The following is a 27,471-nucleotide window of genomic DNA, read 5'->3' as shown; positions in this document are numbered from 1 at the left end:
ACAATTCCCATCATCCCTGACCACTGGTCCTGTTAGCTAGGGATCATGGGAGTTGTAGGCCAAAACATCTGGAGGGCCGCAGTTTGGGGGTGCCTGATCCAAACATTTCCCCAAGCTATTTAAATAATAATATATATTCACTTCTGGAGCCAAGTGAATAGTCTAGAAACATCTATGGTTACAGCAGACTTCCTCCCTCAACCTGACGCCCTCCAGGTACTACAGTTCCCACCACCCCCAACTGCAGTCCAACAGTCTCTGGAGGGCAGCTTTACTCCAGCGTTCACTTCAGTAGTAAAAGAGTAAAAAGTGCTTCACTTCTGCAAGTTAACCTGCTGCAGGAATACACTGCCAAAGCAAGTGTATCGTCAGTTGCTGAGGGGAAATGCAAGGCACTTTGGAAGAGAAAACAGACCCAAAACGAAAAGTGGAACTCCCCGATTTCTTCAAACCGGACGGACAGCAACGCTGATGATCTGGAGCTCCAGACCCTCCTAGACTGTCTTTCAAGCATCCCAGGCAGAAATAAACAGCAGTTAATTAGTCCCAGAGAGTCCAGCAGTAATTTTAACACCAAACGTCCACTTCAAAGTCCTGTTAAGTCCAGCAGTAAATTTTTTTTGGGGGGGGGAGAGAGAGAGAGAGAGAGAGAGCGCAAGGACAAAGCACATCCACTGCCTTCCTTCCCTCTTGCCATCAAAGAGCACAGCACACCAAAGCAAACACCAGTTTTGCATCTGACGAAGCCGACTGCAGTTCCTGGAAGCTTCTGTCATAATAAATGTGTTGGTTGCTTTTAGGCAGCCACAACACCGTATGTTGTTTTGCTGCCAACACGTGAACACACGGGTCCCTCTGGAAAAGTGGTTTTAAGGAATTGCTATAGGCAGAATTTGACAAGGGATCCATCCTGCACAGGCAGCCTCCACCTGGAGCCACCCCCAGATGTCAGTCTAACACAGGGGTCCCCAAACTTACGTTGCCGAGGGCCAGTGCCGCCAGCGCCAATTGTGCTGTGGGCCGGAGCACGTGGGAGCGTGCACCCATACGCGTGTGCACACGCGATTTCCAGCACACTTCCGGGTCACGGGAACAGCAGAAATAGCTTGTGCGCATGCACATGGGCCTCCTCCGACCCAGAAGTGTGCCGGAAATTACGCTTGTGCATGTGCACAAGCTATTTCCGATGCTCCAGCGACCTGAAAGTGGGGAGCCGTGCCGTTAAGAGCACACGGCAGCAGTGGGCGGCAGGGGGTGCCAGGGGCCGCATAAAAAAGCCTCGCAGGCCGCATCCGGCCCCCGGGCCTTAGTTTGGGAAAGCCTGGTCTAACAACATCTGGAAGGCACCAGATGTTGGTGAAGGTTGCTGTGGGTCATCAGGGGGTGAAGCCAAACTTTTGGGAACAACCCACAATACCTACTGGAACCAAGTATGTGCAACTGAAACAATCACATATTCGTATTTTCTTCCTGTTTACCATGGCCTCCCTTGCTGTTTCCCCATGCCTATTTTGAGCTGAAAAGCCCCGTGGCAAAGGGCTTTCTAAAGCACCATGTGCAGAGGTCCAAAGGAAGGACCTTAGCTCAGGGGCAGAGCATCAATCCCCGCCATCTGGGACTGGCACAGACTTCTGTTTGAAACCCTGGGACTCTGCAGAGCTGCTGCCAGGAAGAGGGGGCAATATTGCGCCAAACTGAAAACTACTCTGCCCAGTGACAAGGCAGTTTCCTGTCCTGCATTTGCCCATGTGGCAGCGGTCTTTGTGATGAAGGCCATGAAAGCCGGGGAAAGATTTATGGATGATAAAAGTAAAGACCCCTTCATCGTCTGTTTAACTCGTTGCTTGTTTTCCTTCTCTTCCTGTTTTGTGGGATGAAGGTTTCGTTGGGATAGCATGTAATGAATTTTAACATTTTTAATGATTGTTGTGTTGATATTTGTGTACAGGCATGGTCCTCACAATAAACGGTTTTGTACTGTATATTTCCTGCATTTATTTCTTTGCTTTAAATTAAACACTGCATTTCAAATCCCCAAAATGACTCACAACAGTCTTTAATTCTGGGCTATAGTGTTCCCCCAGGGAAGCTCTGCTGGGAACGGAGCCTGACCCTCAGGAACAGGCAGAAGAACACTTTGGCTCTTAAGCCAAATACACTTTCTCCCAAAGGTAAACAAGGGCTTTGGTTCTATGGGTGGGAAGCACAGGACCAACGGTCTGCACACACTGCAGGAACAGAACCAGTTTGCCAAGGCTATTTTAACCAAGGCAGTGAAAATGGTTGGATATTTGCGGTGCAGCTGCCGAGGTGGTCAAGTGATGCCATTACTAGCTGCCACTGCAAGAGTCCTGTATAAAAGTTCTAGCATAACAAAATCTCCAAGCAGCAAGACTCAAAAGGAATTTGGGACACTTCCAAAATGCAAATTCCTTAATGAAGGGAACAATTAACTTCTGACCCAGGGACAGCACTGCCTATAGCAATTCCTTGCTGCCATGGTATTCTCCATTCTAACACCGGGGGTGGGGTGGGGGGATCGCTCTTACTTTCTCCAAAAACCCAGGGGTGGGGTGGGAGCCTGGGGGCTTCCTGATGATGTCACTGGACTCCCACTCCCATCGTCCTTCCCGACCATTGGGCCATGCTGGCTGAGGCTGATGGGAGCTGAAGCCCAATAAACAGCCAGGTCTCTCCATCCCTGTTCTACAATCTTCTATGCTTACGTGCAAGTAAGCTCACTACGTTCAAAGAGGCTCACTCAAAGGTAAGTAAAGTTAGGATGTGCTGGCCTGGAATATAAACGAGCTGGAAATATTTAAAACAAACAAAGCCAAAATGTGTTCAGAGATGACCCATGTTTTGCAGGAAAGAACGCCAAATTCTGTATAAGTTCTGCTAACTTAAAGCCAATGTGCTCAGTTTCTCTACCTACGGTATTCAATTTTGCTTCAACTCAAGTGAACTGAAGAGTTAAATAGAACTGAAAAGTTGAATAGGCCTGCAGCCTAGAACTCTCTCTCTCTCTCTCTCTCTCTCTCTCTCTCTCTCTCTCTCTCTCTCTCTCAAGTCATGGTACTTGGAAACTGAATTTTCGGGCTAAGAGCTTTTCTGTCCTCCAGGGAGATGTTGCCTGGAGCTGTATGCCCACTTCTTACTTGTCTCCTGGGGTTTTAAGAAACCCAGGATCACGCCAAAAACAAAAGATTGCTCCTTGATTCTCTCAAGTAGGTTTGCATTCAGGTCGCTACAACATGAATCTGTCAAGCAAACACCTCCCCCCCCCCGGGACATTGCTAGTTACTAAACATGTCAAAGTAAAATGCTGCACTTCCTTACAACCTCTAACTTCCTCCCTTCTCCCCACAGGCCCACCCCCCAACCTGACAGAATGTCCATTTCCCCTCATGATGGATCAGCGTCGAAAGACAAGGATCTGGACGACAGGTCAGGAGGCGGCAGGAGGAGAGATTCCAAATTCCCCTCTCCAGCACCTGAACCTCAGGGTGCCAGTCCTTCAAAATACTGCAAGAACAGCACATTGAATCATTACAGTACTGTTATTTATAAAAGCACTAGAGAGCTAGGATGCAGTACTACTAATCTGTCTTTCCAGGCCAGCCAAATTCATGAAGAAGGGAGTCAACAGAACACAGTAGAAACATTTGGGCTGGCTTTAAAAACAACAAAAACAAAACTTTCATAGTTTGAGTATCTATGCAAAATGGCTGCCCGGAGGCGGGAGGGTGTCGCCTCTGTGGTCTAGCTGATCCTGGAGCCGCGCGAACTCGGCCAGTTCGTTCAGTTCCTGGAACTGGCGGTCCGTCTTGTGAGTTACCAATGACCGGTAGAAGTGGACCGCAAACACTATGAAAATTAGCCCAAAGGGAACCATGATGGAGGTTGAGGTGATGGCCGCAGCCTCGCCAGCGGAGATGGTCTCAGTGATGTTGCTGGCCTTCCCGCCTTCGGCGGTCTTCTTCTTCAACGGGTGGAACTTCACCCAGCAGAGGAGGACCACCTCGGCCAGGAAGAGCAGAGTCCCAATGACGGTGGAGAAAGCCCAGGCCAGCTCGATGTGGCGGTGCATGCGCTCGTGGGGGGACTCCTTGACCGAGTTGAGGTTGTGGACGTTGCTGACGGCCTCGATGTTTGGGAGGATGCAAGTGCTGACCATCAGGGCAAAGAGGTGGACGGCCACCAGCACCGTCGTGCAGGCACTGAAGGCGATCAGGAGTCCCGGTGGGTAGTCGTGGTCAGCATCCAGCTGGACTTCCACCATGGCCACCTGGGAGGCAGGGGAGAGAAAAGGCAGCAACAGGTCAGAGTATCCCGGCAGCAGTTCAGCCCTTGGACCTAAGAGCCAGGGCTTCTCAAACTTTTTTCTCTGGGGGCACAATTTCAGGATAACAATTTGCTTGCGCCATACTGAACTGTTTTATTGCTAAGGAAGGCATTGGGAAACAGAAAGAAGCAACTCCTGGCAGTGCTTGGTTTATAACATGAAACACAACAACTTCATAATATGGTCATGAGACACCCAGAAAGGATAGAACAGAAGAAGATGAATCATTCCAAAAATCCCTGTTCACAACAGTATGTCGTGGAGATAGCTAATGATAAATAAGGATAAACAAGGTTTTTCTTAAAAAAAAGAAAATATTGCAATGTAATGGAATGTGTACTAGAAACAACTAGGAGAATAAAGCAGGAAGAAGACGAAATCTTGGACGCACCAAGAACTGAGTGTGGGAGACCAATTTTTGGAAAAACTGTATTAAATTTGTTTTAATTTGTGGCTGATTTCGTAAAATTTGGAAAAACAAATAAAAACAATTTGGAAACTGGTTGGCCGCCCACTCTGCAAACCGCCCCCCCCCCGGCCACACTGCCTCTACAGAGGCCTCTTGGTGTATAAGAGGTGATGCTGGTCTCCTCCCACCCATATTCACGGTGTGCATCTTTATTTCTCCCTTGTTCCTGATGTACATCTTCCCTCACCTCTTCTTCCTGGGGAGGAAGGCCTTTGGTGGTTTGCCTCAGGCGCCAGCATGTCTTGGGCCGATCCCACCTTTGTCCAGCTTCCATCCATGCATGCCTCTCTGTCCATTCGGGCAAGCGAGAGGAATTGCCGGAGCTCGAAGACTCAAGCATGGTCCATTGCAGAGCTAGCAAAGGGCGTGGGCTGCGGGGAGTCCGGAGGGCCAAGAAAAGGGGCCTCAAGGGCCACATCCAGGCCACAGCATGAAACCTGGGCTGTGCCAGAGCCCGGCATGGAGGCATCCCATGTTCCAATCTCACTAAACCCAAAGAGGCCGCAGTTTGGCCAGTAGCCGGAGAGACATAGCTGCCAAGTCTCCCATATTCCCTGGGAAACCCCCGTTTTTCCAGCTGTTCCCAGCCGGAAAAAATGGATTTTTTTGTTTTTCCCCGGTTTATTCTGGTGCGGTGGCCATTTTGGAACTGGGCGGAGCATGCTCAGAAGCGATTTTTGATGCTGCTCTGCCCAGTTCCAAAATGGCTGCAGCGCGACTGCTGGTGCAGCGGCCATTTTGGAACAGGGCAGAGCAGCATCAAAAGTCGCTTCTGAGCATGCTCCGCCCAGTTACAAAATGGCTGCAGCGCTACTTCCGCCCCGCTACTTCCGGTCCAATCCCTTATTTTTCAGGCAGGAACTTGGCAGGTATGCGGAGAGAAGACTGCTGGGACTCCTCTCCCCGCCTTTGAGTTGAGATGACAGAAAGGAGGATATTTACATAGTTGAAAGAGGCTCTCACACATGTCTCCAATTGCGCCTCAGAAGATACCACACCCAACCATCTTCCACGCCATGTGCTTTCTCTCGTGCCCAACTGCATTTGCCAGCCTGGACTACAACTCCCACCAGCCAGCACAGCTACAGTCCCAAAACATCTGGAGGGTACCAGGTTGGCAAAGGCTGCTTTCTGCAGAGGAAGCCACACATAAAGCAAACTTAAGGAACACTTTCCCATCACCCATTAACACAACCTCCTTCTGCTTTGAAAGCTCCACAGTTAAAGGCTAAGAATTGTCTTTTTCGCCAGAGCTGGCACAGAAGCTGGGTTTATCAAAGGAAGTGCCCCTCCCAGTGCAGAGATGGAATATTTGGCATTCCACAAGGGCCCCTCCTGCCCATCCAGCAAGGCAGGGAGGTCCTGGTAGAGGGCGGAACAGGAGGGGGCAAGGTTTGCTTTGTAAGTCTCTAGCACGGCATTTCCTGGACTTCCAAAGAGCCTGGAAACCTTAAGTAAATGCCAGGAGATTGCTCACTTATGGAATACCACTGTCGGAGGTAGCCTTCTCAGAACACCCTGCCCAGGGAAGTTTGCCTGCCATCCTCCCAACTGGCTTTCAAGCAGCAAGAGGAAACCAGTGTGGTGTAGTGGTTAAGAGCAGTAGACTTGTAATCTGGGGAACAGGGTTCCTGTCTCCGCTCCTCCACATGCAGCTGCTGGGTGACCTTGGGCTAGTCACACTTTTCTGAAGACTCAGCCCCACCCACCTCACAGGGTGTCTGTTGTGGGGGAGGAGGGGAAAGGAGATTGTTAGCTGCTTTGAAACTCCTTCGGGTAGTGATAAAGCGGGATATCAAATCCAAACTCTTCTTCTTCTTCTTCTTCTTCTTCTTCTTCTTCTTCTTCTTCTTCTTCTTCTTCTTCTTCTTCTTCTTCTTCTTCTTCTTCTTCTTCATCCAAGGCGTTTCCCAACATAATCTTGAGTTAAGCAGTAATCAGTTGCCCCCCCTTTTTTTTAAAAAAAAAAGCCTTTAAAACTTGTTGTTTAGTTGTTTAGTCATGTCCGGCTCTTCGTGACCCCATGGACCTGAGCACGCCAGGCACTCCTGTCTTCCACTGCCTCCCGCAGTTTGGTCAGACTCATGTTCGTAGCTTCGAGAACACTGTCCAACCATCTCGTCCTTTGTCGTCCCCTTCTCCTTGTGCCCTCCATCTTTCCCAACATCAGGGTATTTTCCAGGGAGTCTTCTCTTCTCATGAGGTGGCCAAAGTATTGGAGCCTCAGCTTCAGGATCTGTCCTTCCAGTGAGCACTCAGGGCTGATTTCCTTCAGAATGGATAGGTTTGATCTTCTTGCAGTCCATGGGACTCTCAAGAGTCTCCTCCAGCACCATAATTCAAAAGCATCAATTCTTTGGCAATTAGCCTTCTTTATGGTCCAGAGTTTCTAGCTTTCTCTAAATCCAGCACATGTTTGCAATTTGATCTCTGGTTCCTCTGCCACTTCGAAATCCAGCTTGCACTTCTGGGAGTTCTCGGTCCACATACTGCTTAAGCCTGCCTTGTAGAATTTTAAGCATAACCTTGCTAGCGTGTGAAATGAGCACAATTGTGCAGTAGTTGGAGCATTCTTTGGCAGTGCCCTTCTTTGGGATTGGGATGTAGACTGATATTCTCCAATCCTCTGGCCACTGCTGAGTTTTCCAAACTTGCTGGCATATTGAGTGTAGCACCTTAACAGCATCATCTTTTAAAATTTTAAATAGTTCAGCTGGAATATCATCACTTCCACTGGCCTTATTATTTGCAGTGCTTTCTAAGGCCCATTTGACTTCACTCTCCAGGATGTATGGCTCAAGGTCAGCAACCACACTACCTGGGGTGTACGAGACATCCATATCTTTCTGGTATAATTCCTCTGTGTATTCTTGCCACCTCTTCTTGATGTCTTCTGCTTCTGTTAGGTCCTTTCCACTTTTGTCCTTGATTATGGTAATCTTTGTACGAAATGTTCCTTTCATATCTCCAATTTTCTTGAACAGATCTCTGGTTTCTCCCATTCTGTTGTTTTCCTCTGTTTCTTTGCATTGCTCATTTAAGAAGACCCTCTTGTCTCTCCTTGCTATTTTTTGGAAATCTGCATTCAATTTCCTGTACAGTGGCACCTCGACTTATGAACGACTCGACAACTGAATTTTTCGACTTACGAGTGGGGCAAATGGCCGCACACTTACGATTTTCCTCGACATCTGAACGGAAACTGTGGCGGTTTTAGATAGGGTTTTTTCGACTTGCGAATTTTTAGATGGGGTTGCTTCGACTTACGAATTTTTCAGTTTCCAATGTATTCCTATGGGAAATCGCGTTTCCAATGGCGCTTTTCGACTTACGAATTTTTCGACCTACGAAGGTGCCTTCAGAACGGATTAAATGCGTAACCACTGTATCTCTTTCACTATCTCCCTCGCATTTTGCCTGCCTTCTTTCCCCCCCCCGCTATTTGTAAGGCCTCATTGGACAGCCACTTTGCTTTCTTGCATTTCCTTTTCATTGGGATGGTTTTCGTTGCTGCCTCCTGTATAATGTTACGAGCCTCCATCCATAGTTCTTCAGGCACTCTGTCCACCAAATCTAAATCCTTAAACCTGTTCCTCACTTCCACTGTATTAATAAGGGATTTCATTTAGATTGTGTCTTACTGGCCCAGTGGTTTTTCCTTTCCTTTCTTCAGTTTAATCTGGAATTTTGCTATAAGAAGCTGGTGATCTGAGCCACAGTCAGCTCCAGGTCTTGTTTTTGCTGACTGTATAGAGCTTCTCCATCTTTGGCTGCAGAGAATATAATCAATCTTATTTCAATGCTGCCCATCTGGTGATGTCCATGCGTAGAGTCGTCTCTTTTGTTGTTGGAAAAGAGTGTTTGTGATGACCAGCTTGTTCTCTTGACAGAACTCTATTAGCCTATGCCCTTCTTCGTTTTGAATTCCAAGGCCAAACTTGCCAGTTATTCCTTTTATCTCTTTAGCATTTCAATCCCCTATAATGAGAAGAACATCCTTTCTAGAAGGTGCCGTAAATCATAGAATTGGTCAATTTCACTTTCTTCAGCACCGGTAGTTGGTGCACAAACTTGGATTACTGTGATGTTAAAAGGTCTGCCTTGGAATTGTATCGAGATCATTCTATCATTAATGAGATTGCATCCCAGTACGGCTTTTGCCACTCTTTGTTGACTATGAGGGCCACTCCATTTCTTTCCTAATTGTTTGTTTGATTTATATACCACCCTTCATCAAAAGATTTCAAGGCAATTCAAAATGGCACCCAGTTTTTTTCAAACATCTTCCAAAATCTGCTCTTTGATTTCAGGAATTATCATGCGGAAACTTTTATACATACATATAAATGATCTTTATTAAGTTTTCATTTGCAAAATACCACAAGAGCACCAGCCAGGCTCAAAGTACTTCAAAACTAAGTGCTCCCCACCAATCTTGAGTCAGTCAATTCTCTTTTCCATGCAAACCAGAAAGTGACCTCTCCAGACAACAGAACAGCTCCCCCCCCCTAATCTCTGTGGCTACAATCTCCTGGGGGGACATGGACACCATTAGACAGTTGAATGCGGATGCGTACTCTGTCTGTTTCCCTCCCACCCACCCTCCACCTCTGTGCGGCCCCGGGTGCTGGCAACTCATGCTACACCACTGCCCTATTGACAGAAATGGACCATGTTCCCTTTGCTTGCACAATACCTTCATTTTGTATGCGAGCTTCTCCAAATGTGCTTTGTGCGCCAAACTACCCATTCAGACCCCTTGCCCTCAGTCCCCTCACTATGCAATCAGCATCTCAAATGTGAAATGAAGGGAAGCCTTTACAGCTCTGTGGTTCCACGCTATCGCCTGATACCCTATGAGGAGACAGTTTGCCCACATGGGGTAATGTTCCTGAAGATTAAGCCCACCACTTGCTGGTTTGTCAAATCTATGAGCACTTAAGAGCAGTCTTGTTTAAAAATTTACACCTCTCAGTTGAGAGATAGATGGGATATTTTATTAACTTTTTATTAGGGGACAGGTGGCCCTATACCTCTGAAAAAGTAGTCTGTTTTGCTTCTAGAGTGGCAATTTGGAAGGAGAAAATTTGTGGGGATGACAAGTTAAATTCTTCAGGGGAGCAAACTCTTATCTGACAGAATGTCTGGTTTGAATAATTATTTTAACTGTTTACAGGTAGGTAGCCGTGTTGGTCTGACGTAGTCGAAACAAAATTTAAAAAATCCTTCCAGCAGCACCTTAGAGACCAACTAAGTTTGTCATTGGTATGAGCTTTCGTGTGCATGCACACTTCTTCATATACCGGTATCTGAAGAAGTGTGCATGCACACGAAAGCTCATACCAACGACAAACTTAGTTGGTCTCTAAGGTGCTGCTGGAAGGAATTTTTTTTATTTTAACTGTGTCATATATTCTATTCCGGTTTTTATTCTGTTTTATGTATTTTGTAATAGCTTAGGCTAAACAAACAATTTCTGTAGATCTGTTGATACCAGATTCTGGTTTTAAACTTTCTCCAAAAATGTGCAATGGTGGCAGCCAAAAGGAAATGCAAAATCAGCTCATGGTGTTTAGGTTCTCTATTCCAGTCTCTGAACAGATGCAGAAGAACCAATTCTGCATAGAGGATAACCACTTGTGGAGCTGTTGTAGAGAACTCCTCAAAAACCTTCCCCCAATCTTTCTGGATTTCTGCCTGGGAAAAGCTTTGGAAAACAGGAATGAAATTTCCAGCATGTTATGCCTTAAAAGAAAACTATTGCAAGATGATATCTAGATGGTATTTAACCCCAAAGAAGCTAGCTCAAATGTACAAAAATGGATCAAACAGGTGTTGGAAATGTAAGGACTAGGAGGGGTCATTCTATGATATGAGGTGGCCCTGCAGGAAAGCAAAGGCCTTTTGGGACATGATATATAATGAAATTAAGATTTTTTTTAAAAAAAGTGAGGCCATACTAGACAGCGAAATCCCAAAGAAAGCCTCAACGGTATTTATGTATGTGTCTACAGTGGCAAGGATTCGCTTTCGCTATGCACAGAAATGGAAGGAGAGAACATTTTCAAAGGAAAAATTGCTGGTGAAAATCTTGGAACATGCAGATGGCAAAATTGATGGCACTGATAAAAGATACAAATTTAGAATCTTTTAAACAAGACTGGAAACGGGATTTGGAGTGTAAGAAAATAGCAGAATATACAGGTATTAAGATACATGTTAAAAAGGATGAAATTAGATAACATGGAAACTTAAAAGATAACTGTATGTAATTTGGGTTATAAATATTGATGTTGGGTGAGCAGGAAGTCACTAGTTTTGTTAAATGGGAATATAATTGTTGAGTAACAAATATAACTTGTTATAGTATATGGGAAAAAAAGATTATTTTTAAACAACCTCTGATCTGGAGCTTGAAACTGAAGATGCTCCCATCGTGGAAAACCTCAGGAGTTGTCCAAATGCATAGTGAGCAGAGAAACAATATATATAGGGGATTAAAATTTATTAGTTGCCATGTGCCGGAACTACCAGGTGACATAGACAAAACACTGATCAAAACATAAAACAGCAAATACAACTTTTAATAAAACACAGCAAAGTCCAAGTACTACAAAGCTAGAGAATATAAGAATACCTTTAGAGCCCCAAATCAATCACTACCAGATAAACTGAGGACAAGGTAGTTATTATTGAAACCATCAACGTAATAAAATATGTTAAAATGGTTAAAATGCCCAGAAGGAGGGTGTCTGCCTTTTCGGCAATCAGTGATTTAAGGCAGGCATCCCCAAACTGCGGCCCTCCAGATGTTTTGGCCTACAACTCCCATGATCCCTAGCTAACAGTGGTTGGGGAAGATGGGAATTGTAGTCCAAAACATCTGGAGGGCTGAAGTTTGGGGATGCCTAATTTAAGGGGTTGGATTATATGATCTTCCTGCTCTAGAATTCTATGCTTCAATGAATCACATTCGGTTCCTTTAAAATGTTCTATATTTTATTGGAGGAAGGAAAAATGTAGGATATTGGGTGGGGGCATCACAGCACACATCCTTTTAAAAAACAAAACAAGGCCAGCCTCCAGTTGGCTAAACAGCAACCAATTCTCCCTGTTACAGGAACAGGACTCCTTGCCAACGACTCGAGCTCACTTCTATGTGGAACAATAGTCTTATACAATGAAAGCCTGCAGTTGGCATAACGGGGCCTCCCAACCGGCAGCACCAGCTGAGAAAGTGGAAAACACTTCTTAAGGATGCTTTGGGGCAGAAGCGTTTGCTGGTGCCTTGGACAAAAGCCAGCATCACTTTGCCTGGAGAGGCGTTTGGGATGTGACGCACTTATCACAAGGGTGCCCTCCGGGAAGCAGGCAGAAACCACTTTCAACCACAGACAATAATGGGCTGTGCATAGTAAAAAAAAGCACAGGAAATTGAAACCTCCCAAAACTGACGCAGGCAGATGCTTCCGTTGTTTCTGCTGAGAAAAACCAACAAGCTCTTGGGTGATTTGGAAGAACCCAAGTACTGTAGACCTCATTCCCAGAGGCTGGAGAACACTGTACTCCACAGAATGAGGTTACCAGGCTGGCTTAAGCCAATGGTCTTTGACTGGTGGGAAAGGATCTTTTACTGCAGGGTGTGGGGTAGAACATCCAGTCTGCAGGCCAGATTAAGCCCCCCTCAGTCGTCCCCTTTTGGCTCACAGGGCCATTTTGGCCAAGCTACAATGTCCTATATGCCGTGGGCCAAAGGGACCTGAATGGGGCACCATACAACACTCAAAGATTAGCTTTGTTGGGGCTTACATAGCTCCATACGCAGTGCTGTGCAAGTCTCAAAGCAGGTCATCTGGCAACATGTGAAGTCAGGTGACTGGCAGGAGGGTGGCCCTGCTCACCTGTAAAAGTTGGCCCGCGGCACATGGAGAGAGCCAGCTCCTGCTGTCTGCTCTACTGGGCTACTGATCTAAGGCACAGGGCCGTCTTAAGCGCCCCTGGCGCCATGGTGCGCCGGATCTCTCCGGCGCCCTTCCGCCCTGTTTCCCAGCGCGGTGGGCGGGTGGGCGCGGCGCTGCTGCGCGGCGGGTGGGCAGGCAGGCACAGCGCGATCTCTCCGGAGCCCTCCCGCCCCGTTTCCCAGCGCGGTGGGCAGGTGGGCGCCGCGCACAGCTGCGCAGTGGACCGGCCGGTGGGCGCAGCTCGCGCCGCCCTCCTGGCGGGCCGGCGCCATGGTGCCCTGCGCCACCGGGGGTCTACGCAGAGCCGGCCCTGCTAAGGCAAATCACAACAGCAGCAATACAGCTATACAAACATATGGTTAATAAAAATAGAAATAAGGCCACCAGTGCATGTCTGGGTGCATCTAGGATGTAAAAAGCTGAAGGATACTAGTTAAGGGCAAAGAAAATTGACATAGACTGCTACTTTATCAAGTTTGCCCACATCTCGCTTCCAGAGTTGGAAGCTGCTAATGATTTCAATCAGAAGACAAATAAAACTTTTAGCTGGTTTAATCGATGGGTCCCCCTGGTTGCCCCCCCCCCGGAGGATCTTTCAATGCTGCTGCTTTAGGGGATGAAAAAAAATCAATTGAAGGCAGCTTCTCTTTCCAACAACGAGCAGCTGCTTTAGTTTCTTAAACACAAAAATCCCTCACACTTCCTTCCACATTTCAGAAACTATGAAGCAAAATGAACAAACAAACAAAACTCCAGGGGGAACAAGACTGAGATTTTGCTGTGGACATTTAAATCTAAACAGTCTAACTAAGCAACTCATCAGTCAGAAGGCAGACAATTCACCAACTGAAACTTTAAGGGAGAGGCATTTACTTGGAAAAGAAGCCAGCCAACTGACAACGAAGTTAATCAGAAACCAAAGTTACATTCTGGGTCCCACTTGCCCCTTGGCTCCCTACTGCAGGACTCGGGAGCAAGTCAATGGCCATCAAAGTCAATTAACCACCAAAGCCCTCCAGTGCTTGGGGGTCCTGGGGGTCTAAAGCTCTACTTCCTCCTGCATGAACCTGGCCTTGGGCAATACACACCTTGATTGTTCTCTGCCTCAGGCAGCAAAATCCCTTGGACCAGGAATATCTTATCAGGAACAGGGCGCTTTGGGTAGCAGCACCATTTATCATTTTTCATGGTTTCCCCAGGATGGCTTGCCTGCGACCGAATTTCATGTTCTCCCAAGTTCTTTTTTTGCGCAAATCTTCTATATCTTTAACATTGCTGCAGAGTTTGTTTTTTTAAAAAACTGCAACTCTACTGTTTTAATGTATTATTGTTTGGTTTTCTGAAGCAGAAATACTGTATATTCCTGAGTATAATACTACTTTTTTAACCCAGGAAAATCTTCTCAAAAGTTGGGGGTCGTCTTACACGCCGGGTCGTATTTCTTATAGGACGAGTATATCCCAAGTTCTATATTTTAACTGGAAAAGTTGGGGGTCGTCTTATGTGCCCAGTCAACTTATACGCCCAGTCGTCTTATACGCCGGAATAATTTCACATTAATGTTCCCATCCTAAGCACATTTTCTCTGAAGTAAGTTCTGCCTGATTTCGATACAGTTAGCTTTCCTGCAAGAACGCTTAGGGTGGATCTACACACAGGAAAAACGCTATAAATATGTCATAAATTAAATTGTTATGACAAAAGAAAAAACCCTATGTAAAATCACGTAGAAAAGTTTTGTGCTCAACAGCGCCATCTGGTGTTACATGTAGTTGTGACTAATTGACTAATGAACTTCCTGTTCATGACTGCAATTGTATGGGAAGAGTGCCTTCAAGTGACCAGAGGGGTTAACCAACGGGGGAACACGGCGTGCACACACGTGTGAGAACTGGTGGGGGGGGGAACAGGACATGTTCCCTTCATTCCGACCCTTTGGAATTGCCCATACCTTCCAATTAGGCCAAAAGCATCCATCAAATGCAGAATGAGAGTCTCTTCACAGATATATAACTTGAGTGCATTAAATAGCCTCTAGCCCCTTTCATAACATGGCACATACTCATCCGGCGCAGTACAGTCCATGCCGAATGGCAGCAATTCTCTAGAGGTTCAGACCACAGCATGTGCATGCACATGCTTCCCAACTGGAGATGTTGGGGACTGCATCTGGGATGTTCTGCATGCTGCTCTACCCGCTGTACTCCAGCCTGCAACTAAACAGTTCAGTAGGGAAGCACATCCTTTGAAGAAAGAAGGTCCCATGGTCAATCTCTGCATTTGCAGTTTAAAATCAGGTATGGGGGGGGGGAGAAGTCCCCCAGGTTGAGTCTTTTCCTCTTAGGCCACTTTCTCAGGCACAGAACTTATCCTGGGGCAGAGTGATCTCTGCAACAACCACCTATGTGCCAAACTAATTATATCAGGGGTCAGCCTTGATGGGATTCTAGTAAAACAAAAAACAATCAGCTGCAACTTCTGCCAGTCAGAGTTGTTGTTGTTGTTGTTGTTGTTGTTGTTGTTGTTGTTGGCAAACAACCCTTCATCCGAAGAACAGGGGGCTCTGTGAATATTCTGAGCCTAGATGTTTGTCTGTGGTACTGGAACTGAACTGAGATCACAATCCACCTCCCAGTTCCTTTTCTTGGTTTTGGTGGGAAAAGTCATTTTGCTGTTGTTGTTTAAACCAGGGTTTCCCAAACTTGGATCTCCAACTGTTTTTGGACTACAACTCCCATCATCCCTAGCTACCAGGACTAGTGGTCAGCAGTGGTGGGAATTGTAGTCCAAAAACAGCTGAAAACCCAAGTTTGGGAAATCCTGGTTTAAACAACTGGGAGTCAAGATGCCTTTGGTGATCTACTTACTGCAAATCACAGAGAGATCTACAGGTAGATCCTCATCTACCTTCTGCCCATCCCTGTGCTAGAACATCAGGTAAGGGGGGAAAGCACAGCCCAGATCCATTGCCCTTTCCCTCGCTCCTCGCCTGCCTTTATAAAACATGCATCCGGGAAACAGCTCTCGTGCAACACTTGGAACGAAGGGGTTTTTAAATGGTTGCACAGCTGTGAAATTAAAATGCTTTGCTCCAGAGGCATCACGTGTTTAGCCTGCAGCTCCCAAGGCAACACAAGTCACCCGTCAATCAAGCAGACGTCAGCCTTCTCCAAAGACCCTTCAAGAGCCACAACCTTAACAGATTAGACAACTGGGCCAAAGCAAACAAGATGAATTTTAACAAGGAGAAATGTAAAGTACTACACTTGGGCAAAAAAAATGAAAGGCACAAATACAGGATGGGAGACACCTGGCTTGAGAGCAGTACATGTGAAAAGGATCTAGGAGTCTTGGTAGACCACAAACTTGACATGAGTCAGCAGTGTGATGCAGCAGCTAAAAAAGCCAATGCAATTCTGGGCTGCATCAATAGGAGTATAGCATCTAGATCAAGGGAAGTAATAGTACCACTGTATTCTGCTCTGGTCAGACCTCACCTGGAGTACTGTGTCCAGTTCTGGGCACCACAGTTCAAGAAGGATACTGATAAGCTGGAACGTGTCCAGAAGAGGGCAACCAAAATGGTCAAAGGCCTGGAAACGATGCCTTATGAGGAACGGCTTAGAGAGCTGGGTATGTTTAGCCTGGAGAAGAGAAGGTTAAGGGGTGATATGATAACCATGTTCAAATATATAAAAGGATGTCATATAGAGGAGGGAGAAAGGTTGTTTTCTGCTGCTCCAGAGAAGCGGACACGGAGCAACGGATTCAAACTACAAGAAAGAAAATTCCACCTAAACATTAGGAAGAACTTCCTGACAGTAAGAGCTGTTCGGCAGTGGAATTTGCTGCCAAGGAGTGTGGTGGAGTCTCCTTCTTTGGAGGTCTTTAAGCAGAGGCTTGACAGCCATCTGTCAGGAATGCTTTGATGGTGTTTCCTGCTTGGCAGGGGGTTGGACTGGATGGCCCTTGTGGTCTCTTCCAACTCTATGATTCTATGATTCTATGATTCTATGATTCTAACCTGTTTTTAGCTGCTGAAGAACAACTGACATTTATCTGGCCAGTAGCAGGCTGCCAAGCAGAAGAGGCTGTTCTGTGAAACAGCATCGTCTTCTGTTTTCTTCCCGTTTTGAGAGCTGCAGTATTTTCTTTTTTTTTAAAAAAAAGTCAGTAAGTTGCAATTCAGACCCCCCCCCCTTTAAAAAAAAACAAAGCCTGTATTTTAAAAATGGAACAAGAGATCTGAAGAGCTGGCAAGCTTTTTTCCCCTTTCATTTTTGAAAACAGTTTGCAAAACAAGGCACAGCAGCCCACAATGCCATCCATTGGGTTTCTGCTACAGCAAACCTAAAAACTAGTTAATAGGTGCAATTAGCCAACTAAACCTAACACAGCAGATTGAATTTGAATTCATTATCTCATACCACCTGCACAGCAGCCTTCTAAGGTTGGGTAGTGATGTGAGCTTGGGGGGGTCCTATGCAAACTTGGGTTATATGCACAAAGAAATTGCACTGGAAATAGTTCAGTTTGCACAGGAAAACTTTCTGGTGCCCAGGAGCAGGAGTTGAGAACCTCAGGCTTGGGGGGGGGGGAGAGAGCAGGGGGGGGGGGCAAATGCAGCTCTCCATTTCTGCTCTCTGTTGAGCCTTTGGGATTCTCTCCCCCTCTCACTGTCTCTGCTCTGGGCCTTCTACCTGGCTGGTATGTTCTGAATGGGGATAATGTTTCTTTGTTTGCCTTGAGGGAGGGGGCCTCTGAAAAGGGTCTCACTCTGCCCATTTTTGCCTCTGGCCCCACAGACCACTGGCTCCCCATGTGTCCCTGGAAAGGTGCCCAGAAGGGAATGCCACCCTGCAGCTAAAAAAAATGCTCCCCTAGAGAGGGATCTAATTCCCCATTTTTTATTTTACCTGAATTTAGTAAACAAAGCTAAAACTCCGGGGCTGCCAGGCTCGCCTGTTGTTGCATTTGCTGTTGGCAGGCATTCATTGCTGCTGATGAAATAAAGGAACATTTTCTGCAGAAAAATGAAGCCCTGGAAAAGTTTCCACCCGCATTACTGAAGGCAGGTCAATATTTTTATCCTCATACAGCAAATGGGGAGGTTGAAGCTACCGGTAACATAGAGCGTGGAGGAGAGTCCTGCCTAAATTAGTGCACTGACTTTGCAGCAAGGATGAGATTTGATTAGTTCATCCTCTTAGCTACGATGCCTTGCCAATTTGACTTTTGTGGGGCTAATTCCCTGGGGCTGCAGCCCAAATCTTACGCCTCTGCATTTCAGGGATGACAAACGAAAATCAAAACATATTTTAGCTCTAACTGCTCTTGTGTCCGAGATTTGTCCAGAATAGTTGCTGGCAGAATGAATCTGCCCTGGTTTAGTCCATTATCCCCTTCCTAATCACACAAACGGACGCCAATGGTTTATACACCATCCACCTTAGCCAATGGTGCAAAACAGTAGATGTACTTTGTGCCCCCCCCAGCCCCACTTTTTGGAATTCTTTAGTCAGCAGAAGCTCCCATGAGACATAATATATGCTAAGACCCCAGTTCAAATTACACCAAAGTCAGCCTTCATCAACTGGTGCTCTTTAAATATTTTGGACTGCAACTGCCATGAACTGATTTGGTGGGCAGAGGCCAGCTTCTCTTATTCATCTTCTGCAGTGGGGGGGGGGGAATCATACTGGGGAAATGAACAGCAAGTACTTTGAATGCTACAGGCACACTGGCAAGTCACAATAAGTCAAAGCTGCCTGCTTTTCATTGTTAACTGGGAACAAGCAATGGGCTGTTAGCTACAAACCCTTCCCCATTATGTTACCTGGAAGAGATTCTGACTCGCCACAGCCAAGTGGGCTGTACAAAGAAAGTTATGGAAAGAGAAGGTTTAAGTACAGACCTAAGTAATAACTGACCATTTCCAGTCTCATTAATATGCCCCATTTGCGGAATTCCCTCCGAGACAAAATGTTTGTTATGGTCTATTTTTTAGACAGCAAATGTAAACTGCTATACAACTCAGTTGCAGCAGCACGGGCTGAATTTTAGCAACATGCTTTGGTTTTACTTTGGTTTTGCTTCAGGGCTACTGGGGTGGAAATGTATAGGCTTTAAATAGGTAATGGTAAAGGGGGCCCTGACCATCAGGTCCAGTCGTGTCCGACTCTGGGGTTGCGGCGCTCATCTCGCTCTATAGGCCAAGGGAGCCAGCGTTTGTCCACAGACAGCTTCCGGGTCATGTGGCCAGCATGACAAAGCTGCTTCTGGCAAACCAGAGCAGCGCACGGAAACGCCATTTACCTTCCCGCTGGAGCGGTCCCTATTTATCTACTTGCACTTTGATGTGCTTTCGAACTGCTAGGTGGGCAGGAGCTGGGACCGAAGAACGGGAGCTCACCCTGTTGCAGGGATTCGAACCGCTGACCTTCTGATCAGCAAGCCCTAGACTCTGTGGTTTAACCCACAGCGCCACCTGGGTCCCTAGGCTTTAAATAAAGCGTTATAAATGCAGCTACTGTAGATGCAAGACCTCAAGGTTAGGGGAAGTTGGGCAACAATTTAACAGAATAATTGTCCATGTCACTCTGCCCATTTTCCAGAATTCACAAAGCACAACAGTTTAGAAAAGAAGGGTGTCATTGGCACAGTTAACTTGTCATCCTGGAGGCCTATTCACACCGCAGATAAGCTCTGCCCCTTGGCTGTTGGGGTAATAAAGGTGCAGCAGGCAAACACTTTTGTGCATTTACTTGCTCACTGACCTCACAGGGTGCAATGCCCCAAGGTTGGAAGATTACACAAACAGTCTTGGCTACTTTGGGTCCCAGATGCTGTTGGACGCGCGCGCGCCCCCTAGCTTAACCAACAGTCAGGGATGGTGGGAGCTGCAGCCCAGCAACATCTGGGCACTTAGGCAGAATCTGTAACAATACAACTACAAATCAATCCACACCAGAACAACACAGTAACATGTACACAGAATTTATCCCTATCACTCAAAGCAGCTTCACTTACAAAATGGTGCACTCTCTACACATTAGGCAACGTGCAGCATAAGTTATGAATAATTATTACTATTATTAGCACAGGAAACCTAGAAATTTGCCTTATATACAGTCAGACACTTGGTCCATCTAGTTCAGTCATGTTGGTACTGACTGGCAACAGCTCCCAGGGTTCCAGGCAGGAGGCACTTTCAGCCCTACGAACAGAACCGGATGCCAAGGAACTGAACCCAAGGCCTTCTACATGCAAAGCTACATGCACAGCAGGTACTCTGCCACTGAGCCCTTCCCCCAAAACACCCATCCTCACTGGGAAAGGTGGGAGCGGAGAAGTGGTCCACTTCTATCCCTTTGGGTAATGGTGTCTCTGCAGCTACACTCAAAACAATGCTGGCAAACAGTTCACTCCTACTAAGGGAGGAAAGTTCAAGGAGGTGCAAATCTTCCTCTCTTGAGGCATCATGAAGAACCAACGGCATTCCGACATGCACACTTTCCTCCTGGGTTCTGCCTTTTGCTCACACTGAAGTGCAAATTGCACAACACCCCCCCCCCCTGCACGTTTACTGAGAAGTCTAAGTAAGTTCGGTGGAATTTACTGCTGTGTAAGTGTGGATAGTTTTGCAAGGCGAGTGTCTGGAACTGGCCTAGATCAACAGACTAGGATGGAGAGTGGCTGGGTGTTCATATTCACATACAGTACCTAGTCCTGCCCTGTTGATTCCTGCCTGGGAGGGGCTGCAGCTTGGTGCCAGTTCTCTCCCAGACATCTCCAGGCAGGGGAAGAAGCTGCCTAAGAGTGGCTGCTGTTCAGAGCAGGCAGTATGGAGCTCTGTGGACAAATGGCCCAATTATGCATCAGGGTGCCAACCTGAATAAAACATGGGGGGGGGGGCGCAGGTAAGCCCTACTCTGCATCACAAGATCACAAGATGTGGCACACACACACACCATTTGAATGGGAATGTGCATCAACTGGGCGGGGGGCTTCCTCAAATATTTTTTTTTGGGGGGGGGGCATTTCGACCCCTTGGAGTTGGCTCCTATGTAGGAGTTGGCACCTACAGAAGTATAAGGCAGTTCCCTAAGCCCCACCGCAGTTAACTCGGGATTAGTCTAACAAGCATTTTCACAAATTCAAAAGTTGCTGAAGGGAAGCTGGAGCAACTGCAGGGGAACAAAACTCTTGGCCGGCCTTGCACGGTTTAATTCCCGGTTAACCGGCTGGAATAACGTTCCAACTTAATTGCCCTCCTCGCACAACACCGCAAGGTAGGCCGGGCGTTGTCCTCTCCAGCAGGGAAGAGGATGCCTGGGCAGAGAGACTAAGCAGTTTGTCGAAAGCACCTACTGCGCTCTCAGTTTAACTGCTTCCTCCGCCGGCACCACTGAAACGCTCTCGCGCGCGGGCCTGAGCCGAACTCGGACCAGAGCATTCACACGTTCGCGGAGCGGAAGGGGGCAGGAAGCGGTTCTCCGCCGGAGGGCGCCCCAAAAGGAGCTCTCCTCCAGGCAGGGGCAGGGAAAGAGGGCGGTCCAGGGCAGGTGGGGGAGAGCGCTCACCATGGCGAAGCCGGAGAGCAGCGCCGAGGTGCGGCTGGAGGCTTTGAGCTTGGCCCGGCTGAGGTAGAGCTTCCGCCAGGACAGCGCCTGCATGGAGTGCTCGTTGAGGCTCATGGGGAGCTCCGGCGGGGCGCGGCGCGGGCGGCACAGGAAGGCGCGCGGCGCACGACACGGACCTCCAGCGGCTGCTCGGCCTCCTCCGGCTGCTGCTTCGCCCCGCTCGCCCTCGCCGCCGCAGGGCCCCCGCCGCGCGCGCCTCAGCAGCCCCCCATGGCGCCCGGCTCGGTGCGCCTCCGTCTGTCACTCCGCCTCGCTGCGACCCGGCCGCCTCTCCGCAGCGCCTCCCTCCGGGGCTGGGCCAAGACCGGATGCGGCCCGCTGCTGCCAAGTTCCCCTCGCAGGCCCCTCCTGCACGGAGGAAGGGAACGAGAGAGCGAGCGAACGACCCGACTGCCCGCCAACCGGCCTGCTGGCGCCAGGGAACCTTTTACGCACCGGGATGCGCCCGGGCGCACGCGGGCCTTGGAGCGGGCCAGTGTCAGGCAGCGCCACCCAGGCAGGGCAGGAATGCCCCGTTCTGGGGGATTAGCGGCTGGCCCTCTGCAGCGAGCTGCGACTGTACAGAGAGGGAGGTTCCATTTAGCCGGCCTCCCCTGTTGGGTCGGGTCCAAGGAGTCCAGGGCTGAGGGACAGCGTGGCTCTCTCGAGGTCGTGGCGCTCTGAACTCCCATCAACCCCAGTCGCTGCACAGGAGTGATGGGAGTTGTAGTGAAGCGGCCTCCCTCGCGGAGCAAGTAGTAAAGACAACCTGGCGCCCTCCAGATGTGCTGGACTACGACTCTTATCGGCACCATCCAGCCAGCTAGTCAGGCTGGCAAACTAGCAAAGGCAAAGGCTGATCGAGAGCGTAACGGGCTCTCCCCGTGGCCAACCGAATACTGTACCAGCAAAGAAGGGCGCCCGCCTCCAGGAAGACCGATTCTCTTCACCGTGGCTCCCCGTCGGGTAAACTGCCTCTGAACATGGATGTTCCATTTAGGCAACATGGCTCACTGGCATTCAGCCAAGCTCTCCTCCATGAATCTGCCGCACCAATGCCCGATTAAGATTTCAAGGTGCAATTATGGTACAGTATTTCAGGACACGGCAAAGGGTTGTGTTCTTGTGCATGTGACTTTTGGGGTGAGTGCATATCCTGGCCGCGGTGACATCCGAGAAAAAGCCCTGATGATTGATATGTGCCGTTTATTTTAGACTTAAAAGGGGGGGGGGAGCCACTACAGTATAGGAATCCGCGGGGAAAGCTATTTTTCGTTGTTCGACGTTTCTCATTGCTTTTTACAGACCCTTACAAAATGAAAGAGAAGCCGGCATACAAATGGAGCTCTTTCACATTTCGTATAGTGGTCGGATTGTGAAGAAACGCTGGCTCAGAAAACCATGGATACGGCACGCACTGGAGATTTTAATTAGCTTCTACTTTCTTGCGCCCCCGCTCAGCTGGTGGCCGGGGAGGGCAGGCCGACCCTTCATTCTCACCCTGTGGCAGAATGTGGAACAAGTTCAGCGGGAGCAAAAGCTGTTGGGACAGGTTTAATTGCATGTCTGGACCTTCCAGCGACCATCCTTGGGGGCGGCTGCTCTGCGGAAGGTGGTGGCTCCACACCTGGCCAGTGATGCCGCCTGAGCAAGATCCTGGGCCAGTTTATTTGGGACCCCATCAGCAGAATGACACTGCAGGGCTTGTGCATCACCATTTGAAGTGAAGTGACGCACACTGCAGCCTCAGGAGAGGTAATCCTGAAGTAATTAAGTCCAGAGTTCATACTGCATCACTGTCTTTAGGGCTGCAGCATTTCCAACAGAATCCTATGCACATTTACTGAGAAGCAAATTCCATTGTGGGCACAACTGAACTCCTTAAAATGTGTCCCTACTTAAGCAGGGAGGTGTTTTTTTTTTAAGCTTTAAAACACTACCAGTAGCAAGCATTTTCTCAAAAGAGGTCTTGGGGTGGGTGGGGGAAAAGGTTTGCCACATCAAAGGACCCTCTTCTAAGAAAGATACTAACAACATATGTGCATTCAGTGTTTTTTTTCCAAAAAAAAAAATGTTTAGGGGTACTCTCATTTTGACACAAGAAAATTTCCATTTTATAGTTCAAATCGGGGAAAATAAATACAGTAAATGGACAAAAGTACAAAGATTCACAAAATGTTTAGGGGTACTCTCATTTTGACACAAGAAAATTACCGTTTTATAAAAAAATTCCTTAAGTAGCACCTTAAAGACCAACTAAGTTTTTATTATAGTATGAGCTTTCGTGTGCATGCACACTTCTTCAGATACGTATCTGAAGAATACCATAATAAAAACTTAAGGTCTTTAAGGTGCTACTGAAGGAATTTTTTTTATTTTGCTTCGACTCAGACAAACACGGCTACCTACCGTTTTATAGTTCAAATCGGGGAAATAAATACAGTAAATGGACAAAAGTACAAAGATTCACAAAATGTTTAGGGGTACGTGTACCCCCAGGGGAAAAAAACCACTGTGCATTTATCTAAAAACTAAAGTATGCTTGCATCTTGTTTTGGAAACAATTGTTTTTACAAACATTGCAAAAACAGTACAGATTAATTTGTTTGACTGAAACCCACATGCTTAATCAACTAAGATTTCTTTAATGGGCTACAGTCTTAATATTCATGTTGTAACATTCTGGGGATGTTTTCATCCGTTATGACAGGGGCAGCCTGTCTTGTTTTGCCGCCTGAGGTGAAACAAGAAGGTGCCGCCCTGTGCAGGCATTGCACACTGCCCCTGCCAAAGCCTTGCTTGGCCAAAGTCTTGCTCGCTGGGATGGCGGTTTCTGCTGCTGGGAAGGGATGAGGCCTGAGAGATTGCGTAAGGCCTCTGGGAGATCTCGCAGGGCTCTCATGAGATCTTGCTGGAAGCAGCCACTGCAGCGTCTGGAGGGGGGCAGTGGGGGTGTGCCCATGGAGGTACCCCTTAGGTTATTTATTAAATTTGTATACTGCCCTTCACCCGCATATCTTGGGGTGGTTCACAGCATAAAAACACAAGATAAAACACAAAATGCATAAGAACAAAAACAAAACAAATAACCCCCGTTTCCCCCTCCCCAACATTTAAAAGGGAATAGGATGTTAATCAGCCAAAAGTCTGTTGAAGCGGAATGTTTTTGCCTGGTGCCTAGAGGTGTATAAGGAAGGCGCTAACTGAACTTTCCTGGGGAGAGCGTTCCACAAACTGGAATCCTCTGCAGAAAAGGGCTGCTTTCTGTTGCCACCCTCTGTACCTCTTGTGGGGGAGGCACACAAAGGGCCTCAGGTTATGATGGCAAGGTCCAGGTAGATTCCTATGGGCATCCATTTAAGGCTTTATAGGTCCAAACCAGCACTTTGAATTGGGCCCAGAAACTAATCGGCAGCCAGTGCAGCCGGGCCAGGATTGGTGTCATACGTTTCTAAACCATCTTCAGAGGCCGCCCTATGCATAATGTGTTGCAGTAATCCTTGAGATTACCAGAGCATAGAAAGAAATTAGGCTATCCCTGTCCACATAAGGGTGTATCTGGGCCACCAGCCCAAGATGATGGAAGGCACTTTACGCCACTGAGGCCACCTGAGCCTCAAGCGACAGCAAAGGATCCAGAAGTACCACCAAGCTACTGTGTTTCTCTGAAAATAAGACACCGGCTTATATTTATTTTTCCTAAAACAAAACAAAACACAACACTATGGCTTATTTTCAGGGGATCTCTCCCCCCCATTAAGTATGGTACAGTTTAACCTACAAGGTTAAACTGCCTATCAGTATGGCTTATTTTCGGGGTATGGCTTATTTTCAGAGAAACAGGGTACATACCTGCTCCTTCAGAGGGATTGTAACCCCATCAACAGCAGGCAACCATACAGGCTAGGCCAGGGAACTGCCCATTAACAGTGCCTCAGTTTTACCTGGCTGCGTCAGTCTTCCTCAAGGACAGGCTGGCCCTGAATTATGATATCTTTAATTCTCACCTCTTGGTTTATCCTCCAGTTCATCTCTGTGATTACACTCTTGTGAGATATGCTCTTGTATTATGCAAAGTGGAGAAACGGCTCTCCATTCATGGTCAAGAATCTGAGTTTTGCCCTTCCGGAAGGTGGAGGCAAACCTCAGCCTTTGCCTGACAGTATGTGTGAGAGAACTGAGGGGGAAGCGGGTACAACGCTTGCTAGGAAACACATGCATTGATAAGAAAACAACATAGGCCTCTTATTTCAGAAATGCTGTCTTTACGCAGAGGCAAATCCATGTACATAGATATGATCAGCAGACTCAAAACTCAGATGAGAATTTAATTGTAGCCAACAGGTACTAATAAATCAATGGGTGTGGCAGGTGTTTCCTTAGAAGATTAAAATATTAAACAGTTTAAAAATAAATATACCTCCAAGTAGTATTTCACACACAGACACACAATCACTCAATTTAATTAAAAACACAACCCAAGAAAAATAAAACAAAAGCATAATAACATGTAAAACATTAAAAACAAAACTTCAAGCACACAAATGGGATTTAAGCACACAAAACAGTGATTTTATGGCAGAGGTGAGGGCATTCTATGGTATAGGAGCAGCAGCAGAAAATGACTGTTTTGGGGGCCCTGCCCTGCAGCTAGAATTTCCCCAAATGACCTAAGTGATCTTACAAGCCAGTGCAAGGGGCAGGTGGTCATCCAGGTAACCCGGTTCCTAGTTGTTCAGAGCTTTTTATACATTTATTGGACATGGCTGCTCATCATCTGCATTATCTAGCCCTGTTATTTGCAAAGGTAACACTGTTTTTTATCTTTTGTTAAACAACACATTTCTCCTCGTCCTCAAACAAGGTATATGAGGAGTGCTGTGACGCACGTGTATCATTATCCCAAAATTTAAAATGAAATCATGCCTTTTTCTTTAGAACTGCTCATTTATTCACAAGCAAATTCATGCAGATTAACTGGCTACCATCCAAGAGACACTTACCTGGGAGTCCCACTGAACTGTGACATCTATCTATGTTACAGTGACTAACAAAACAGCTCATAAAGTGTTAACATGTATTGCTCATAGCTGCCAAGTTTTCCCTTTTCTCACGAGGAAGCCTATTCAGCATAAGGGAAAATCCCTTTAAAAAAGGGATAACTTGGCAGCTATGGTATTGCTTCTTATTTTTATTTGTTTATTAATAAACCAAATAAACCAAATATCAAGAACATAAAGAAACACTGTTGAAAGCATCATAAGGTTGGACATTATCTGTGAACTTGTTCCAAAACATTGCAAAAAATACCTATTTTCCCATAAACCTGAGACTGGTTTATATGTACCCTTTTGTAATAAATTAGCTGATCATGGTCAGTATAGACCAAATCTCAAACAATTCAGATATAGTAGGATATACGCTTCCCTCCCATTTTTAGCTAGTATAATAATAATAACAACCACCACCACCTTGCTTCCATCAAGGTTGAATACTATTTATTGATCATTTTCCAGAATAATATATGTTAGATATCCAAGCAAAAATTCTTAAGGTTCCAAGGGGATATGATATCCTAACATATAAAAAGATATAAGCCCGAACAGATTTCCAGAATAGTTCTATTTGAGAATTCCAAACAATATGTATGTGATTTGCTTTATTTAATCAAAATCTCCAACATTTGTCCAATCAGAATTTATACATTAAATTCAATTTATAAGACATTAAATACCATTGATAAAGGGTTTTAAAATAGTTCTTTAGGTCTGCTGAAATTTTATGAAAATGGAAGTTTGCAACACACTTCAATGCCATCTCAGTAGTCCTTACAACAACCCTGCAAAGAAGGCTACCATCACCACCTTCATTCCTTTGCCATGTTGCAAACAGGAGGGCCACAGTTGAGAGCAGATTACCTGAGATCACCTGGCAGAGGTGAGATGTCAAGAACTTCCTGGTTTCCAGCTCAGGCTCTGCCTGCACACAGATGCTCTTCCTTTCCAGGGGGGCATTGAGGGGGTGTTTACCGGGGGGAGGGGAAGGAATCAGTCCTTTCCTCCAAACTGACACGAG

The 27,471-nt window shown here is 46.8% G+C and overlaps 1 protein-coding gene and 1 long non-coding RNA gene across 4 annotated transcripts; one reads left to right on the top strand and one right to left on the bottom strand.

Moving 5' to 3' along the window:
* Positions 1 to 1,901: 1,901 nt before the first annotated feature.
* LOC118075638 (calcium release-activated calcium channel protein 1) lies at positions 1,902 to 27,409 on the bottom strand. Of its 3 annotated transcripts, none has more exons than XM_060269262.2 (2): positions 27,315 to 27,409; positions 1,902 to 4,288 (listed from the first exon to the last, which is right to left on the bottom strand). In XM_060269262.2, the coding sequence occupies exon 2, from the start codon at positions 4,280 to 4,282 to the stop codon at positions 3,716 to 3,718; it is 567 nt and encodes a 188-aa protein (XP_060125245.1). In that variant the 5' UTR covers positions 4,283 to 4,288; positions 27,315 to 27,409; the 3' UTR covers positions 1,902 to 3,715. The 3 variants fall into 3 exon arrangements, with proteins under 3 accessions (XP_060125245.1, XP_034953621.1, XP_060125246.1); XM_035097730.3 differs by lacking the exon at positions 27,315 to 27,409 and adding an exon at positions 21,358 to 22,708; XM_060269263.2 differs by lacking the exon at positions 27,315 to 27,409 and adding an exon at positions 21,534 to 21,681.
* LOC148683070 (uncharacterized) lies at positions 22,404 to 23,515 on the top strand. Its single transcript, XR_015947416.1, has 2 exons — positions 22,404 to 22,539; positions 22,702 to 23,515. It is a non-coding gene; the product is annotated as an uncharacterized LOC148683070 (long non-coding RNA).
* Positions 27,410 to 27,471: the final 62 nt, after the last annotated feature.

This window comes from Zootoca vivipara, chromosome 16, assembly GCF_965207765.1.
Source record: "Zootoca vivipara chromosome 16, rZooViv2.hap1.1, whole genome shotgun sequence".
Lineage (NCBI taxonomy): Eukaryota > Metazoa > Chordata > Lepidosauria > Squamata > Lacertidae > Zootoca > Zootoca vivipara.
The sequence above is the reverse complement of the archived record's forward strand: the minus strand, read 5'-3'. Positions and strand labels throughout refer to the sequence as shown.